At 34.4% G+C, this 20,036-nt stretch overlaps 2 protein-coding genes, 1 long non-coding RNA gene and 2 pseudogenes across 3 annotated transcripts; 1 reads left to right on the top strand and 4 right to left on the bottom strand.

Moving 5' to 3' along the window:
* Nucleotides 1–274: 274 nt before the first annotated feature.
* Nucleotides 275–725, bottom strand: LOC120136653. The gene is made up of 2 exons (XR_005517363.1): nucleotides 608–725; nucleotides 275–487 (listed from the first exon to the last, which is right to left on the bottom strand). It is a non-coding gene; the product is annotated as an uncharacterized LOC120136653 (long non-coding RNA).
* Nucleotides 726–2,512: 1,787 nt separating this feature from the next.
* LOC120136651 lies at nucleotides 2,513–4,759 on the bottom strand (annotated as a pseudogene).
* Nucleotides 4,760–7,514: 2,755 nt separating this feature from the next.
* LOC120136650 lies at nucleotides 7,515–8,826 on the bottom strand (annotated as a pseudogene).
* Nucleotides 8,827–12,355: 3,529 nt separating this feature from the next.
* Nucleotides 12,356–15,635, top strand: LOC120136616 (succinate dehydrogenase subunit 6, mitochondrial-like). Its single transcript, XM_039152591.1, has 3 exons — nucleotides 12,356–12,666; nucleotides 14,394–14,496; nucleotides 15,278–15,635. The coding sequence occupies exons 1-3, from the start codon at nucleotides 12,478–12,480 to the stop codon at nucleotides 15,424–15,426; spliced, it is 441 nt and encodes a 146-aa protein (XP_039008522.1). The 5' UTR covers nucleotides 12,356–12,477; the 3' UTR covers nucleotides 15,427–15,635.
* A 585-nt stretch (nucleotides 15,636–16,220) lies between these two features.
* LOC120136626 (E3 ubiquitin-protein ligase RHF2A-like) lies at nucleotides 16,221–19,097 on the bottom strand. The gene is made up of 9 exons (XM_039152601.1): nucleotides 18,945–19,097; nucleotides 18,409–18,540; nucleotides 18,276–18,322; nucleotides 18,007–18,069; nucleotides 17,826–17,934; nucleotides 17,332–17,726; nucleotides 17,132–17,239; nucleotides 16,618–17,040; nucleotides 16,221–16,432 (listed from the first exon to the last, which is right to left on the bottom strand). Exons 2-8 carry the CDS (start codon nucleotides 18,535–18,537, stop codon nucleotides 16,665–16,667), a joined length of 1,227 nt encoding a protein of 408 aa, XP_039008532.1. The 5' UTR covers nucleotides 18,538–18,540; nucleotides 18,945–19,097; the 3' UTR covers nucleotides 16,221–16,432; nucleotides 16,618–16,664.
* Nucleotides 19,098–20,036: the final 939 nt, after the last annotated feature.

Raw genomic sequence — 20,036 nt, 5'->3', positions numbered from 1 at the left:
ATTTTTAAATTAATATTACGTAATTGTGTTTTTATTTTCTTTATTTTTATAACAATGTAAATTAAATATTATTTAAGGAAAAAACTGGACGGCAAATTCTAATATATGTTATTTAAATTCCATTCGATTTGAATTATTATATGTAAAAGTAAATTGATTTTAATAAAATAATCATTTAAAATTGTTTCGATTAAAAATATTATGTAAATAAATAAACTCGTAATTGTTCACTAAAACAGTCTTCAACGATTCTAATTAATTCATAAAACGATTCCAAGAAAATTAGCCTTTGATGGTTGAAGAAACAGGTCATATTTACATCTTCAAATCGCTAAATATTTGAGCTACAGTCTCCTCCTCTAATGGCGAAAGAGCTCTCCCGGATCTTTTAAACCTTGGAGAAGTAATCTTCATCCTTACCAACTGCAACCTCAGAATTCCCTTTACATTGGCCTTGCATATCGATTTTCCACAAGTCGAACACGATCTGTAATCGGATCGATCGATCGGTCCGGCGTTCATCGCCGTACAATTAAATTCATAGCAAGGAAGAAAAAAAGAAGGAAAAACGAACCGATAGATCAGAGTGAAGTAAAGAGGCGCTTACAGGTAGTCAGCTTTTATGGCCGCCTTGTTGTAGCAGCGACAGTGAGAGCAATATACTTGAGTGATGGCCGTCATCGCCATTGTCGTCCAAAAAAGAGTAAAATTGCTTTCGGTTACTGATTACGATAGAATTAGTTTGGGTTTTTCAAGGGATTTTATGTCTATATACAGAGGGAGAGATTGAATTGTGTACGGATTCATCCGATAGTGATTTTCGTGGCCGAAAAGGATACTGTTTTTTATTTTTAAAAAAAGAAAACTATGGGTAATTTATTATTTATTAAAAATATTTAATTTTTTTTCTTTATGAAGCAAGAGGGATGATTTATTTAAAAATCAAAACTACGATAAGACATAAATCAATATTTTATCTAAAAATAAGTAAAATATTGAATAAAGTATACAAATGACCTCTCTATTCTAGCACGTTATTTTGTTGAGTTTCCAGACTATTAGAAATTATAAAATGATTCTATGATTATAGGATGTTACTTTGTTGAATTCTTCGACTAGTAAAAATTATAAAATGATCACCTGACTATTAATATTCTAAACCCATCTTTTTCCATTAAAAATTGAACGCATCAAGTAGTCTCAGTGGTAAAAAAAAAAAAGCTAATATTCCTAAAGATCTTGAGTTCGAGCAACGGTGTCTAGGGGTGTGCAAATTCGGATATCCGATCCAATTCGAAAATTCGAATATGTGACATTTTGGATAACTAAAATTATGATCCAAATCCATTCGGAATAAACAAATATCCAAATTTTCGGATATCCGATATGAATGTATCACTTAGTTTGAAAAGCACAGTCACTTGTTCTGCCCATGTTCGACCAAGGCTTATTGAGGGGGAAATGGTGAGAAAAAGAAGGTTTAGTGATTTAGGCTTAAATATATAAAAGGTGTTTTCGCCAATAGGCATCTTTGATACTTATTATTATTATGATCCAAACAAATGCAGAGCATTGAGGATAGTTCAAACTGTGATTATACTAACCAAGCTCAGTAGCGGTGGGTTATATCCTAGTCAGGAATTTTTCAATGTCAATTTCAATTCCACGAGGGATGATATTTGGGAGAGAAAGATAGTACTATTAGGTCTAGGGCAAAAGTCCCATTTATTTTTTGAATATTCGGATAATTTGAAATTGAGATTTTTTCAATCTTTATCTAATTATTCGAAATTTTTATCAAATATCTAATCCGAATTATCCGAAAAATCGGATCGGACATTTTTGCACACCTCTAACAATGCCTATATAGTGCGTTGTTAATAAGTTAAAAATTTTTTAAATATATATTACTTTGTAGTTATCCTAGTCCATAAACTATTTAAAAAATATAATTAGCAGACGATATGAAATTGCACAATGATATACACATTTGTTGGATGAGGAGGGATATCAATTAGTCGGGTCGGGTAAGTTTACTACCTATCCGACTTGAGTTATTCCGGATTCGGTCGACTTAAAGATTTTTAATTTAAATTCAACATGAATCCAACCCAATTTTTTTTTACTCAAATTCAAATTAAAAAAAAAATCCCATGAAATAATATCAATTCACATCATAATACGAATATTCACAGATTTTGTGTATATTATATAAGTTATATCATCATATTTAGGCATGTGTACATATCATTGTGCAATTTCATATTATCTGTTAATCATATCAATTTTTATACCGAAATCCGTGGGGATCCGAACCGACGGGATGGGGAATAACCAAAATCTTTACCCTAGTGATGGGAATGGGGAAAGTTTTATCCCCGAAGTTCAAATGGGGATGGGGACGAGGATTGTTATATCCGAACTGTGGGGATAACCAAACTGTACCCGTGCGAATAACCATGGCGATTGACAGGTAAAAATGTCGCATTGAAAAAACGAGGAGAGATTATAACGACAGAAAAATTAGGAAATTGCATATTTCGTTGACATGCAGCACGACAAGCATAAAACCACCTACCAAACTAGAGTGTTTGCAGAAGGATAGACGTAAGATCTCTGATATATCGATGCTGCAGAGGCAGCAGCCTGAAGCCTCACCTGATGCTGGGTCAAATTACCACCGGCCATGTCACCTCCAGAACCTTGTCTAGCTGAACTCGTGCCGGACCCTGTTCCCACTTTAAACAATTAGCCGACGTTTTTCAAACAGTAATAATGTCGGTATGATAACTGCAAAGTTATAGAAGTTAGAAGCAATATCGCTGCAGACCTCATAGATTCACCGGAGGCCTAGGACAAAGCTACAAAGTTTCAAAATCTTAGGCATTTTATCCATGAATGATCTATCCTATCTAAATCCTGAAAGAAAGAATTCATCTTATGATAGATGATGCTTCAATGAGGTTACCTTGCCCTTGAGCATCGGATGAACTTGTTCTGTTTTCAGGTGGTACAACCAGAGCTCTACATGTAGGGCAGGTATGCTGTCTTTTCAGCCATGATCGAAGACAGTGCACATGGGAAAGATGTCCACAGATTAACTTCTTTGCTGTGGTCATCCCTTCACGGCATATAATTCATGTTGCATCGTTTCTGCTCATCCAATTGTTAAGCAATCAAGAATCCAAAACTCAAATTGCAATTAAAAGATACCTAAAAAATAAAACCCAGTACATAAACAAATACTATTTGACTCACGCAGTGAGCTCCTCAGGGGTTGCATCTGGGAATCTATCATTCATATTCGAAGCGATCTTCCTATAACGCATGTAGTCAGCAACAAGAATTTTGAAATTCCTTAAGGTTTCATATAGCTCCCGTATCAAGTGAAGAGGTACGCCATAGTTCCTGCAGAAACCAATTAAAAATCAACAACCATATCATTGATCAATATGTTGGACATGCATACACACACAAGTAAATTAAGATATCCAGACTTGATTGTGCAGAAACTAAACAGAAAAAGTTTGCTTACATGAAAATCACAAGAAAGAAACATAAATACATAGACAAGTGAAGCAAGTCCCGAATGAGCTCCAAGTAGAAGGTATAGACAGGCTTTTTTTCCCATTGCCCTTCCATAAGCATGTTACATAGAAACAGTATTTTATCAAAGTTGACACTATAGTCGTTGCCAATATCATGTGCCTAGACCCGAAGAACTCGACATTAGTCTAGAGTGAAATTAGATAAACTGGAGAAATACATATACACCACTCCCTAGTGCAGCTGGAACAGAGAACAATGATACATGCGAGAAACGGAGATGCACAGAGCACTTGGAAAGATACAGGGGGAGGAATCAGAACTACTCATGTTATGTAAATTATTTTAAGTTAAAAACTTACTCAAATGCAAAGAATAGGGAAACTGAAGCTTGTCGTGTTTCGAACAGAAACTTGATAGAGCTGGACAGAAACAGACAATCCAGAAGAAGGAAACCCAGAAAAGAAACAATCCGAATGTGAGACAACATAGGGACAGAAGGGGTTGTTTCAATGTACTCAACCCTTTTCTGTGCCAACCAATGCAATGCCTTGATCAACAACAGAGCAGTAACCATCGCGAGGAATGGAACGGATAAGTCCTGCCGGAAAATAGTGATCACAAAGTGGATCTCCATGACCTCTCTCCACGACTGCTCGTTCAACCGCTCGACCTCGGCTTCACGAAGGGAACTGAGGAATATCCGCTTGGTTATTTTCCATAAGGTGCACATAAAGACAAGCCCCATGTTGAGAAGCAGCACCAAGCTGATCTTCGATGTCGATAAATACACCATAGCAGGATAAAACTGGCCCCTACTGTTAAATGCATGATAAATAACAGCTAGCATCGCGACTATGCTGGCGCTGGCATATGTTTGCAGCCTCATCGTTCCGTTCTGGCTAATTACCACACCGCATCGAAAATTAAAATCTAGAATCAACGTAGAAGACTAAATCCTTCAACTAACCACTTAGTTCGTTACGAAACAATAATATAAAAGCATTGCCATCGTAGTACTAAATTGCGATCGCACCAACATAATGGCAGCAATATAATGGTTTTCAAGGTCGCCGCAACAGCATTCGCAATTTATAAACATAATTATTTTCAGTAAACAATCTGCTACATCTACCGCAGTGGCAACCGCAACAGCAATTTAGTACTTTGAGTGCGATCAACCGGAACTATTTAAGAAATTAAAAAAAATATCTATATTCTGCATCCAAATGCATGAATTTCAACCAAAACAAATTCAAATTTTCCATGAAACTATCCTCTTCCCGTAACCAAACAATCAAAAACAAGAACTTGGAAAATCGGGAAAAATTCAATCAAATTGGGGTAAAATGTAAAGTAGATGCAAAGAGAAGAGGTTAGAATTGACCCGAGAGAAATTTGGCGGTAAATGGAACCGACAATGAGAGAACTTCGCCTTTGATATTTCTTTCTTCTTTGCTGGAGAATTATAACTAATGAAATAACGAATTTCTCTGAGCTTCACCCATTAAATATGATGGCTATTTATTGAATTTGCTATTTTTCGGCAAATTGATAGTTTAGTACCTAAATTATCAATTTTAGTACCTAAACTTTTAAATTTTTTAAAATCATGACTAACATTTAGTTTTTGTTTTATTTTGGTATCCGTCGTTAAAATTTCACGCATTTAGTATCTAAACTATCAGTTTTGGTCCGTTTTAGTTTCTAAACTTCCATTTTTTTCAAAACTTAACGTTAAATTTTGAACGAGGTACTAAACTGAAATAAAAATTAAATTTTAGGTATGATTTTGAAAAAATTGATAGTTTAGGTACTAAAACATACTGAAATTGATAATTTAAGTACTAAACACATAATTTATCCTTTTGTTTTTGAATTTAGTAATATCACTGGAATAGATCAGCTTTTAGTCCCTAAATTTATTTATTTTATTCAAGTAGATCTCTAATTTTATTTATTCGCGTTAGTTTCGAACTTGACATTCTTTTTTATTCGAGTAAAGTACATAAGAGATCGATTAACTATGTTTAAATGAATGGTTGATTATTGAATTTTTAAAAGATAAGATGGAAGTTAAATTTATCAAACTATTATATTTTATAATTTTTAAAATTCCATGAGTAATGTGGACTAAAATAAGTTCAAGGATGAAATTCAAATACTTGTGAAATTTGGGTATCCCAATATTATTTTACCCATTTCCTTTATCAACATTTTTCATCCTTTGAACATTTTTTTATGTAATTACAGTCCTCGGAACCAATCAGCGTAGCCCAATGGACTCGTGTTAAAATAAAAGTTTATATATTTAATAAAAAAGCAAGCTTTGTTTTTCTGTGTGACAAAAATATTAGATTATTAATATTTGAAGTTAAAACGTTGAATTCAAGTAATAATTTATAGGGTAATACATCATTACTCACTAAATTTTTACTGTAATTTTGGTTATGGCACTAAACTATAAAAAATTACAATTAAAACATTAATGTTCTCATATTGATTTATTTATCAATTACACCCTGACCTCCGAGCATCGACATACCATATAATTGGTACTAAAATGTTCTCATTTTTTTCTTCTTTCGAATTTATTTTTGGGTAAAGTACACAAATGATCCCTCAACTATAAGACGTTGCTTTATTGAGTCTTCTAACTATTAAAAATTATAAAATAGTTCTCCGACTATAGGATGTTGTTTTGTTTAGTCTCCAACTATTAAAAGTTACAAAAATAGTCACATGACTATTCATTGTGAACAAAACTCGTCCTTTGTATTAAAAAATTGATGGCGGTTTGAATTGGACGTTAACTTGATGACTGTAATATGATAAAATCTGATCTTAAAAACTCTAACAACTATCATATCTCAATTACCAGGTTAACATCCAGCTCAAATAATTATCAATTATTTAATGAAAAAGGACGACCTTGTAACATAATAAATAGTCCCGTGACCATTTTGTAACTTTTAATAGTTAGAGGACTCAATAAAACAACTTCCTATAGTCAGAAGACTATTTTATAACTTTTAATAGTTGATGGACTCAATAAACAGCAAGAGACCATTTGTGTACTTTACGCTCTCAAAACTTACTAAAAAAATAATGGAAGGCAAGTTATTTGTTTAACATACTAAAATCGGAATAAGTTAATTTGGGTAGGATCAATTTTAAGATAATCTCTTCCGACATTATTTCTCTTCCATCCACAAGAATCAAAACATTTGTGCTTAAAGGTTTTTAGACTCTTCATCGTTCGATCCAACAAGCATCAGACCTGGCCGGACCAATTATTTGAAGGCATAATGTCAAAATTAAACCCCAACATTTATTAAAATGATCATTTTTTTGGAGCATTTTCGCCCACGACGTTTTATTTTAAGGCATAAAAGCCCCTAATATTTTACAGAATAATTACTTTGTTCCTTATTTTTTTTTCTGTGACATTTTAGCCTTCAACGCTTTATTTTAAAATAAAAAAGATCCCTATTTTGGGGCATTAGTAGTGTGTTAACTAATGATTTTCATCTATAGAGGGAGCTTTTTGGCCCCACATTAAAACGTTGAGGGCTAAAGTGCTCTAAAAAATAATAGGGGACCAAAATGACCATTTTGATAAACATTGGGAGCTATTTTTGATATTATGCCTTAGGTGAACTAGTTGAATCTAGAATTAGAAGTTCAACCGATTCGACCAATGATATAAAATCATGTACTATGATATAAACCATTACAATTTTAATCACAGTTCAAGTTAAATATTAATTTGATTGAAAGTAGAACAGTTATGAGCAAAAACTTGGAATCTTGTTGTATGTTGTGCTGGTTTCTTGGCACCAAGAATAGGAAGAAAACACCAAATGGTAAGAAAAACACACACTATGAGCAAAAAAACAGAGCAAACAATGCAATCAATAAACAGATGACGAACTGAGAAGCACAAAATCATAGATATCCTATTGAGGTTGCTTATGGTTGGAGAGATCCTTACTTGGCCATCATGACTTTGACAAACTCCTCGTAGTTGATCTGCCCATCACCATCAACATCAGCTTCACGGATCATCTCATCGACTTCCTCGTCCGTAAGCTTCTCGCCGAGATTCGTCATCACATGACGGAGCTCGGCAGCAGATATGAAGCCATTCTGATCCTTGTCGAACACCCTAAAAGCCTTTTTAAGTTCCTCCTCGGAGTCGGTATCTTTCATTTTCCTTGCCATGAGGTTAAGGAATTCGGGAAAATCAATGGTCCCGTTTCCATCGGCGTCGACTTCGTTGATCATATCTTGGAGTTCTGCCTCGGTAGGGTTCTGTCCAAGTGATCATCACAGTCCCCAATTCCTTCGTAGTAATGCAACCTACATTACGGATGAAAATGAAATGCAATGCAAGGAAAATAAGACTACAATATCAGCTATGAAACAATCAAGATGACTGAATAAATTTGCCAAGAAAAACAGACAAATGATAGGTAAACAAACGCGACAGAATGGGGATTGTGAGCAATTTTCCAATGTGCCAATGTATTGAATCAAACTTATTGTTCCATAAAAGTTCCAAGATGCAGAAACATAAAGAATTAGAAGTTCGATTACTCATGGATTATGATTTCTGGTTCAATAACCTTCATGTAGTAAATACTAAGCATAATCTACACAAAAGAAATGCAACCTGCAGTCATGATAAAATCAAAAATCAAATCTAAAACATCAGCTAAAAGGCAAATCACCAGATGAAATGGCGGGGTCTAGGTAAGTCTCTTTTGCATAAAAAAGGATGTAACAGTGCCGAGTCAAATAAATTAAATCAATAAAACGACAACAAAAGGTTGATGAGAACGTAAATGGAAGGATAGAAATCAAAAGCGAGAACAATCAAGAACAAGTACGAAACAAAAACGAAGATCAACCACGATCATAAATTCATAATTCGGAACCTAGATCCCTCACACCATTCGAATCACGAAAGGATACGATCGTAAAATCAAAAGAGAAACAAAAAGTTAAGCATAAAAAGTGAAAAATACACTCGGATCCGCAAGCCAAAGCTGAATTGAGCATGAGAAAATAATTACAGTAAAATTAAAAAGGAAAAATAAAACAATGACAAAATAAATGCGACAGAGATGAGAGAAGGGGACCATCGCCATCCTTGTCGAATAGGCTAAAGGCCTCCTTGAACTCAGAGATCTGGTCGTCGGTAAGCTGATCGGTCATTTCTACTACTTCACTTAAGCTTCTCTTTTCCTCGGAAAAGAATCGAACAGAAAAATGATAGTGAACGTATAAGTGTATATAAAGGAACCAATACTGTAAGGCATCTGATTCCCTCTCATACGCAGCCATTGGCTTACTTTTTGGGGGACTTTATTACCAAATTATCCCCATTTTCATATTGATCCTTATTATTTGGGTAAAGTACACAAAGAGTCCCCTGGCTATAGGGTACTTCTTTATTAAGTCCCTCAACTATTAAAAGTTATAAAATGATCCTCTGACTATAGATTGTTGCATGTGTAATTATATCAAATTTTTAACTGCCATGTCATTTCCTGTTAAATTTTAACGGTAAGTGACTTTATTGAAGCATTTAAATAGTTAGGTTATCTGATTGACGATATCAAAACATCAGTGGTCAATATGAAAGGGGATAATAGTTGAATGGTCACCAATGTAGTTTATCTAATAAATTAATAATTTTTTTATGAAAAGACCTGGATCTAAACTCACATGCAAACAACATTGCTCAAACCTAGATCACGTAGGAAATACAAAATTTCATTAAACCTTTAATTCTCTAATAAAACAATAACATGTGTTATCATCTTATCGGAAGAAAATAGAGAAAATAATGAGAGACAAGAATCAAATGAACCTTTTTAAGTAAATTACTCATGTGAACACTTAATTATGGATGATTTTAATCTAACCATCAATATTTTAATTAATATTATCAATATTCTAAATGATGAATGATTTCGACTCTGATGTCGTAGATGATTTGATTGACATCATTTAAATAATTAAATGGTTGAAAGATCAATGTTTAGATTGAAATATCTTTATAATCGAGTGATCACGGGTGTAACTTACACTTTTTTTAGTATAATCATCATTATTCGATCTATTAGTTGACTAATATGGATAAACTATTACAGGTAGGGGTGTGTAAATTCGAATATCAGATCCAATCCGTTCTAAAAATTCGGATATTCGAGATTTCGGATAATTAAAATATTGATACGAATCCGATATGAAATAACTGGATATCCAAATTTTTAGATATTAGAATATCGGATCCAATTATATTAATATTTTTAATTACTATTTACATTAACAAAGCTTATTATATAATAAAATATATATAGTATTCTAATCACATTAAATATTAAATAATATTTTTAATTAATATTTGTAAAATCTTGTATCCAATCTATTTTTTCGGATATTTGATTCGAATTATCCTCAAAATATCAAATTGGATATAAAAAAAATCGAATTGAATCACAAGATAAACGGATCAAATTATTCGGATTGAATATTTGTACACCCTTATGAACATCACTAATTATGAGGCTTTCTCAACCAAATTTTCTCTTTTCATAACGTTAAAATTTGAACCTATGACCTTACGATGGAACACCTTATCCCACTTGTTCTAATAATGTTTTAATAAAAAATCATAATTGATTGTCCTGTCCCTCTTGATATGGGAAAATTGTAATAATATATTATAGAATAAAAGCTACAATATCAAGTTTAGTCCCTTTAAATTTTTGAAAGTATATTTTAGTCATCGAAATGACCGAATTTTAGGTTAGTCCTTTGAAAATCATATAATTATAAGTAACGATAATATTAACGATAAAATCAAAACAATAAAAGGAACAAGAAAAAGGACCTGGTAGATATGCAATTAACGTGTCGTCTGCAACCTGATGAACCCATTCAGTGGGCACATCGAACTCTTCGAAGACGACGTTTGGCTTCGAATCCATGTCTTGGGATTATTATCAAATTAACCCTTTGATCTTTTAAATCTTTTGATTCAACGTCTTCTGGAAATGAATACGAAAACTCTTGTTCTTGTTGGTTTTTATATACACAGAGGTGTCACTCTCAGTAGAATTATTCTTAGTTTTTCTTGTTTCTCTTGCATGGTATGATTGTTATCTAGGTCACAAAGATATAAGTAATATCTAAGGCGAAGCTAAGAATTTGAGTTCGGGTCGAGATGAAATAATAAAATTTTGATAAAAAAAATTATCTCGAATAATTTGGAGTGATTACAAGATGTTATATGTTTAGAATCTTTCTTAATTAATGAGAACACGCATCATACAAACGTAACTTATTGAATCCATAATTTTATCGAGGAAAAACACTCTTTTTAATTACTAGGCCATTTCTTAGATTTATTTTAATTATAAAACTTAAAAAGTATAATATGAAAATATATAATAGGGATAAATCACATTTTAGCTTCTAAATTTGTTTATTTATTTTTTTGTTGGTACCATTGGCGAAATTAAAGGGTAAAAGGGGTATATGCCTCAAAGTTTTTTTGTCTAATATAATAATTTAGATTTTTATACATTTTTATTAATTTGGGGTAAAGATAATATCTGTTCAAAGATACTCTCAACCCATCTCTCAACCATTTGACATTGAACGCTCACACCCATGACATTTCTGGTACTCGAACTCGAGACCTTAAGAAATAACAACGATTCCTTTATCATCGAGGTCGCTTGGCTCGTACAAATTTTCATAGATATTAATAAGTATAATGTAAAAAAAAAGTTTATAACGATCGATTAAATTGTTATTTTGATCATCATTCTATTTTTCAAGTATTTTGATTTCCAACACCTCATTTTAAGTAAACAAAAATTCCTCCATTGATAAAAATAGTTAGTCAACACTACAAAATACATACCTTTTGTCCCAAAATGAAATATTTAAGGCCAAAATACTCTAAAAAAATAGAAATTATATAATAAAATATTATGAGCATTTTTTTGTCATTATACCATTTAAATATTAGATAATTTGGGTCTATCCTCAAAATTTTGAGTTTTTTTTCATTAGTCTTAGATGAATACTATGTATTATCTATTCAAGATTCTAAACCATTTGATATTAAACGCTTGGAGATGATGCATACGTAGTGTTCAGACTCGAATTTTAAAGAACAACTGTTTTTTAATCATTAAAGTTGCTTTGTTGATGCCAAAATTTTGAGTTTAAATATTATACCTTATATTTTTAATCCCTCTTAATATTCAATTCTAACTTTTATCCCTTGTCGATACCAAAGTTTTTCTTTTTTCACATTTGCACATGAATTGTCTATTTTTCACATATTAGTACATAAACTTTTATTTTGATAATGATCTCATTTACAATTAAAGGAAAAATTGGCATGTATTGATGTGATTGGTCAGTGCCCAAAAGGCCAAAAGGACCTAAGCCATCATTGAAGATGACCCAAATTAGAGAGGACAACGGGTTGAATTAGGTCAATTTTTTAATTAACTCGATTTGATTTAAATATATATATATTTTATTTGAATTCGATCGAAAAATTTTATAGTATTTATATAATTCAATCTGATTCGAAAAATTTATATCTTCAGCATGACTCTAACTTGACCCGATTTTTTTAGAGTATAAATCTCATCTTAATTTATAAAATAAAAATTTAATTAAAGATATAATAAAATTTTTAAAAAAATTACATTATTATCTTAAATTAGACTATAATTTTTTACTATTCATCCATTCGGATCAAAATCCCACGGATTCGGGTTAAATTGTCTTCTCCCAAACCCTCAGACGCATCTTAACGGGAAGAAGGCGGAAGAATCTAACTGAGGGAGAAAGCGAGAGATTAATTTAAGAAAACAAAAATCTAGTGAAAGGAAAATGGTAGATTCATCATCATCAGATTCTTTCTTGAAGAAGAACTGGCAAGAATATAAAGAATTCTGGGCCGAGCGATTTCCATTTACCGATGTCTATTCTAGATTCATCCGCCGTGAAGACTCTCTTCCAACATGGTCTGAATCCGATGTTAATGAGTTCATCGCCTCTGATTCGGTCCACGGCCCCACCGTAATAATCTCTTCCACTTTCGCTCTTTTTTTTCCTTTCATTTTTTGATTTTTTTTCCGTATTGGGTTTCTTTGATTTAGTTCAAATTATAGCAAATTTAATCTTTTCCATCGTTGTTATTATTGAGAATTTTGTTTATCGATGGAGTTTATGTTTCAGAATTATGTCATGAAACCAGTAGTTAGAAAGGAAACTAAGGCTATGAATTTGAAGGAAGTTATTTCGGTGCTGGTGTAATTGGTAGGGAACCAGGGATGGACCTAAGCTGGGCTTAGAAATTTTGAATTTTTTTTTATATATTTAAGATATTTTTTATTATTTTTACTGAAAATCTGTTTACATGCCTCTTAAAATCTTAGAAGTTTATCTTTCTTAAAATATTATAAATTTGCCGTTCCTAACATAAATTTATGCGTCATTCCCTAAAAAGAACTATGGGTGAACAACTGCTAAGTTTTGCCTATGGTTCTTGTTGTATCTCCTCCGGGTTGTCTCTACAAATCGAATTTCTGCTGCCTATCAAAGCTCCCGATAGAAGTCTTTGAAATTCTATATCCTTCGAAATGTTATTTTCTGATTTGACTACTGTCAATTTTATCATTGGTTAAATATATTATATGACGGTCAAATCTACTCACTGTATCAATCTACAAATAACCATTATCATTCTAGGACATACTAGGACTAACACTAATTCTATAAGGAGATATAAGTAGCCATACAAAATAGAATAACTCTCCCTCTTTTCTCTCGGAATCTCAACCCTCTCTATTATTCATCTTCTTCCTCGTATTATCATCTCTCTTCCCCTTTCACATAGTCATGGGCCGTGACTCTCTATTCAAATTAGAAGGGGTGATCCGGCCTCAGCCGTTGTGTCGTGTATTTTACCATCAACACTTGTCCCACTACTTAGCTGGTGTCGCTTAGCAGCTTTGTTTTCCTTCTAATATATATATATACATATATGTATGTATACAAGAACATAGCAGTCCCCTGAAACTTCTAGAGGCTAGAGAGTTGTGGGTTATCCATTTTTTAGCTCGTAGCTTTGGTTTTAGAATTCCCGTAGCTGCTAGATTCCGCCTTCAGTTGTTTCCTCGCATACATTGCTGTGTTTTCGTTCTAATATGAACACGGTGTTGCCCTTCTATGTGATTTTATGTTGTTTGTTTTAAAATGTTAAAACTTGAAAGTATTATTGAAAATGGATTGTTTTTTTATTGGCATACTTAAAAAAATACTCATAACGTTGGACTAAATAGTCACTTTAATCCCTATTCTTTTTTGGAACATTTTGACCCTCCGACATTTCATTTTAGGACAAAAAGACCCCTCTATGAGTGAAAATTGTTAGTTAACAAACGGTTAACGCTTCAAAATAAGAGTTTTTTTCTACTCTAAAATGAAACGTTGAGGGCCAAAATATTAAAAAAAAAACTAAAGTGACTATTTAGTTAAACATTTGGAGTCTTTTTACCCTAAAATGTAACGTTAGTAGGCTAGAATGCTCCCAAAAAAGGGCCAAAATGACCATTTTGTTAACTTTGGGGGACTAATTTTAGCATTATACCATTTTTAATTGATTCAAAAGTTTATTGTGCAAGTTCATTGTTAAAATATCGAATGTCGTCTCCGTATGGTAACCATATGCAGCTAATGCAATTGTCATTTCATTGCAGTAGAAATTCTCAAATTGTTTGGATTTCATTTGTTTCCTTTTTCAGTTGAAGACTGCTAGGGAAGCTGCAAACACCGCCTTGGCAGGAAGTGCTATTGGAGCTGTCTCAACTGCAGGCCTTGCCTGGAAATACTCAAGGAGTTTACATGGTAACATGCTCTGCTTATTCTCTTTGGTCTCATTTTTTGTTATATAAGATAGTGATGTAACTGCCGATATCTGGTTCGGTCTGAATACTGATCGAAATCCCAGTTCCTTTTAAGAACTAGGGGAGTGTATGGATGGAAGATCCTTCCATTGCATTATTAGGCCAAAACACGAATATTCAAAACTATAAGTAGTTTGCGTATGTATTCGAAGAAGTTTACTAGGCTCTTGTTTTCAATGAGTCGAAATCCCTAGTGCTTTTCTGTATTCTCCTCGTGAACTGAAGTTCTTTAGTTTCTTATAAGTTTCTGTGTCTCTTGGTGGCCTGTCTAGGTCTTACTAGTATCTTTCTTTTCTAGTTTCAAAGCACTACCAGTACTAGCATAGTCCGGCTTGTTCCAGCTCATGGTTTACACTAATACAACTGAAGTAGATCTGTAGGAGACAAGATGAATGGAAAAAAATACGATTAGCCCGGTTTTCCGAATACAATAACAGAAAGACTAGGAAGTAATAATCTTTGTGCGTTGAAGAACATGTTATGTTGCAATTTTACTGCTATTATAAGTCAGTGTTAGACCTTGATTCGACTAATATTAAGAGACGAAGGAAGTTATTTTAAGCTTCTTCACTTTGGTTTCTCGGATACAAGAACACGAAATAACTTGGAAGGTCATTCACAAGGCGATTTTGTGTGTTATAACTCGGGTGTTAGAAGTGATTTGATTAATGTCATGAGACATGAGGAAGTTATTTTAAGCTTCTCAACCCGAATCTTTTCAGGTGCCGGACTGGCTTTCTTAGGAGGAGGCGTTTTTGGCTGGACATTCGGACAAGAAATCGCAAACCACTGGTATCAACTCTACAGGTTGGACACAATGGCTGCACAAGTCAAATTCATGGAGTGGTGGGAAAACAAGTCCCAGAGGTGATCGTAAAATTTATTGTGCCATTGAAAGCGAAGCCTGTGCTCGGTTTCCTTTTGTTTAATAACGGCGACATGTCGAATACATAATGTTTGGTTAGATGCTGGTAAACTTTTTTTCTTCTTTTAGAAGCAACTTGATGAAACCAGTTGTCCCAATAAGTTTTCTGCAGTTCTATCACAATTTGCAAATTATTTGAAGTTTTGATTTTGTCCATTTTGATAAGACTATTAATGAATATAGTTTCACCTAGAAGAAAATGTGTAGACATGATGCTGACGGAAAGAAAGTTGAAGGGCTAAATTGATAAAAAAATTAATAAAAGGACTAAAATGAAAAGGCTAAAAGTAAATATTAAGCCCGAATCAAACTGGATTCCTTTAATTCATACCGTTCTTATTACTATAGAATGGGGATGTGAATTTTGCACGTAATTTCCTTCAATCAAAGGTTTGGTGGTTATATCGAGAGAACATACGACCTAGTAGGGGGGAGGGGAGGGGGGAGCGGGCCTCCGGCACCAAGGCTGGTGTCGGCCAGCCGATCTACCGAAGCAAAGCTTATTCATGAATAAAATTCCAGCATTCTTGGCAGGTCCAACTTCATAAAGATAAATAAAGAAATACGACCTAGTACGAGAGGGGGGGAGGAGCCGGCCTCCGACACCAATGCCAGTTTCGGCCAGCCAATCTACCGGAAAGAAGCTTATTCATGAATACAGTTCCAGCATTCTTGGCAGGTCCAACTTCGTAAATATACATAAATAAATACAACCTATTATGAGAGGAGGGGAGCCGGCCTCCGACACCAAGTCTGGTTTCAGCCATCCAATCTACCGGAATGAAGCTTATTCATGAAACAGTTTCAGCATTCTCGGCAGGTCCAACTTCATAAAGACACAAATAAATACGGCCTAGTAAGAGAAGGGAGAAACCAGCCTCCGGCACCAGGGCTGGTGTTGGTCAGCCGATCTACCGAAAGGAAGCTTATTCTTGAATACAGTTCCAGCATTCTTGGCAGTTCCAACATGATAAGATTTAAGAGATAAAACGAAAGATCCATAAATAAATACTAAACATAATATATGTGTGTCTGTATAATATTAGAGAATGATAACCACATGGAACCAAACATCATAGCTTTAGACAGGAATATATGGATACTGAAATCGAGCGAAACTTTGACATCTTAGCCTACCTTTGATGCTGAAACACTTTCGGTTGATGCAATAGCTGAAGCGATACTTATTTGGATGATGAACTCGTAGCACATGAAGCTTGCACGCTGGTTCTGGTCAAGGGAGCTTCTCCATCTGTGTCTGATATCTGGTGGTGATTTGGTTCTGGATTAGAACTATTCTCTGAACTGCTACATACGGTAGCCGTGCTGGTTTCATGATTAATTGGTTCTGGATTAGAATTATACCCCGAGCTGCTTGATATAGAATCGGTGCTGTTTCTATTATCTCGGGTTTCTAGACGTTCCATCATGCGAGAGACTGTTGCAATGCCAGCATTAACCTCTCTCTTAACTTCAGAACCGATATCTGCCATGGAAGTGTTGCGAGAGAAAAATCTCTCTTTCCAGCCCCTTGTATTCCTTGAAATCGACTCTTTGTATCTAAAGAGATTCGTAATTCAAAAAAAGGCACAAACTTACATAATAAACCATATAAAAGGAAAAATCACAAATGTCTCCATACGACATATACCTCGTTGAAACAGCATTAAAGCGGGATTTTAGTGATTCAGAAAATGATTGAACGTCCGATGGTCTGGCTCTATCTTGACTATTTGGAGAAGACAGAGTAGGAGACCTCCTGCAAGATAGAAAAATGTGTTTTAAGTAAGTCTACCGGAGAGAATTACCTAATAATTGGAAAATAAGGAGAATCAAGGGAATAGCAAGAACCGGGTATTTGAGGAATTCCCTTGATCATTGACCGAAAGAGCACTGTCGCCAGATGCCGAGGCAGACTGGTGATCAACTACGACGGAAGGTAGAGGAGTAATTGATGCCGAAGATTCTCCCCCCATTGTTCTTGCAGGAGAGGATGGAGTTCCAACAATGATTGCGGGGGCAGGTTCACCTTCACTTTGAGTTGGAGATAACGAAGATACAGGATCGGTCGATGAGGGTTCATTCGAATGAGAAAATACCAACTGCGGCCGACGCTCTGGTGCTGATGACCTATTCCTCAGAGCTTCTCTTCTTGAAATGTGGCGTGCTCGCCCCATTGCAGCAGCAGCAGCCAAGTGCTGAATTATGTGCTCCTCGAGCTCTGTCTCATTCACTCCCACTGGTAACTGCATTAAATGAAATCCCGATGAGAATGGCTTGGGTTCAATTTATTGATAACATAATGAGGATGCTACACATCAGGCTAGCAGAGAAGAAATACAAACATGTTGTAGTTCGAAATCCCCAAGAGTCGGATGACGAAATATGGTAGCATTTCTCGAGGGGTTGAACCTGAAACTCCTTTCCCGTTTAACAGCCTCAAGCAGCTCCTGGCTGCCATAGTGAGAGAAAATCGTTAATGTAATATGAACGACAAAAAGAACCAGAACCGGATGAAATGCCAACCTGGTAGGATCTTTCAGGCTAATTGGCTGCCAACACATGGGGCATTGAGAACTCCTTTGACACCTGCAAGGAAAAAACAGTAAAATGACAAATTAAGGTAATAATGTTATCTTTTTGGTATGTAGATGAACTCTGCCGGTAAAATTTTTACCGGTTTCATAAGTCTGGTCGATTTGGGTTTTTTTTTTATCAAGCAGATAGAGCTACAATGAAAATGAAACTAATATAAACTTCAACGAACTCGATAAAATGGATACGGGTTATACTACCATTCAAGGATGCACTGAAGATGGAACTCGTGCTTGCAGCCGGTCACCTGTAAGCGCCACAGCCATAGTCGATCAAAGAAATGTACATTCACATATCAAAGGAACGAGAATTGATATTCTTAAAGATGTATACCGTGGAGGGATCGCTTTCACAGAATACTTCGAGGCATATACTGCAGGCATCATCACAAGCATCCTGGATTCCCCCTTCCACAAAAGCCGCGGCTGAGGTTAAACCTGCCTCGGAACCGATATCTTCCATCCCCTACATAGGCCAAACACCGAAATAACAGATTTCGATTCCCAATTTTCCAAAGATAAAACAAACAGAAAAAAGAGGCTAAATCATGTCCTAAGCACCAAATGAAACCGACTGCGACCAGTAAACAAACAGTTCATATACAATCAAAAGGAATCTACACCTTCACCACACTAATCAAATGCATAAAAATGGTGAAATCAACGCCCTATTAACAAAGTATCAGCAAATTAAGCATTGAAAACTTTCTTTAAAAAGGTTAAACTACGCAGAACCTCCAAAATTCACAATATCAAATCACCCAGTTTCCCCCAGAAATTCTTAAACTTTGCCTCGATTTTCTCACCGATCAAGCAGCAGGGAAGAAACCCAGAAAACAAAATCAAAGAAACACCCAGAATTCAGTTTACCTCCAAAGAAGAAAAACAACACGGTAGATCGGTTAATAGAACAAGGGCCAAAAGACCGTAGTATTTTTTTTTTGGTGGATTCGGGTAAAGGTGAAGACTTTGAAATTGGGGTTGTTTGGGAAGAATCGCTGAAAGTGATGACTTCGTGGGGGTGGAAAAAACAAACCAACCTGCGGGGGTCGGGTTCGGGTCCAATGGCGTCTGTGATACTGAAACGTGGCAAATATACTGTAATATTCTTGACCATTCATTCATTCATTATTTTTAAATAAGTATTTAAACTTTTTTTTTTAATTCATTCATATCTCTAATATTATAAACTTATCACTTTAGGTGCTCAATCTGACATTAAAAATACTATTAAGTGATATATGTCACGTTTTTTATAATTTTGAGATTTTTTTAAAAAAATAAAAATTATATTATATTATAAAAAATAACTCTAATTTATCTTAATTTACAAAAAAAACCCAATCCCTAACTCTAACCGTGCGACATCGTCCTTGTCGGTTCCCGCCGTCGACATCATTCTTGCCACCTTCATAGTAAGATGTTGTCATCCTTGTCATTGATTGTCCACCGAGATCACGTAGGGTTGTGATTTGTAGCATCGGGGTTTATTAGGGTACACACGTCGATTGACTGTTGATTGAATCTTATTCCGGTGGCTTCTAATGGGGTTGTCGGTTATTGGATGGAGGTGAAGTTGGGTGGAGGTTTATCGACGAAAAAGGATTGTGTTCAATGTGGATTTAGGGTTGAGATTAGGATTTTCAAAATTTTGTTTTTAATTATATATATATTTTTTAATTTTATAATTTTAAATATATATATTTTAAAATTGTCAGAATGTGTCACATATCGTTTAAAGGCAGAATTTAATAACCGTTATGGTCGAGACACCTAAAATTATAACATTTGTAACATTAGATATTTAGATGAATAAAAAAATGGACATCTATTTGAAAAAAGAGATATAATTTAAACACTTATTTTCTAATTAAGCTATCTTTTATCAAAATTTTGAAATTAATCATTCTATTATAAATTAAACTCTTTGCCAACAAGTGTTAGCACAAGTAGTTGAGATTC

This window comes from Hibiscus syriacus, unplaced genomic scaffold (genome assembly GCF_006381635.1).
Source record: "Hibiscus syriacus cultivar Baekdansim isolate YM2019G1 unplaced genomic scaffold, ASM638163v2 tig00110634_pilon, whole genome shotgun sequence".
NCBI classification, from domain to species: Eukaryota; Viridiplantae; Streptophyta; class Magnoliopsida; order Malvales; family Malvaceae; genus Hibiscus; species Hibiscus syriacus.
The sequence above is the reverse complement of the archived record's forward strand: the minus strand, read 5'-3'. Positions and strand labels throughout refer to the sequence as shown.

Excerpts from the sequence above, each read along its gene's own strand:
- LOC120136616 (XM_039152591.1), top strand. The coding sequence starts at position 12,478 with ATGGTAGATTCATCATCATCAGATTCTTTCTTGAAGAAGAACTGGCAA. Across the intron at positions 12,667-14,393 it reads ATTCGGTCCACGGCCCCACC|TTGAAGACTGCTAGGGAAGC; the intron begins GTAATAATCTCT and ends TTCCTTTTTCAG. Across the intron at positions 14,497-15,277 it reads ATACTCAAGGAGTTTACATG|GTGCCGGACTGGCTTTCTTA; the intron begins GTAACATGCTCT and ends GAATCTTTTCAG.
- LOC120136626 (XM_039152601.1), bottom strand. The coding sequence starts at position 18,537 with ATGGAAGATATCGGTTCCGAGGCAGGTTTAACCTCAGCCGCGGCTTTT. Across the intron at positions 18,323-18,408 it reads GTGAAAGCGATCCCTCCACG|GTGACCGGCTGCAAGCACGA; the intron begins GTATACATCTTT and ends TGGCGCTTACAG. Across the intron at positions 18,070-18,275 it reads CTTCAGTGCATCCTTGAATG|GTGTCAAAGGAGTTCTCAAT; the intron begins GTAGTATAACCC and ends TTTTCCTTGCAG.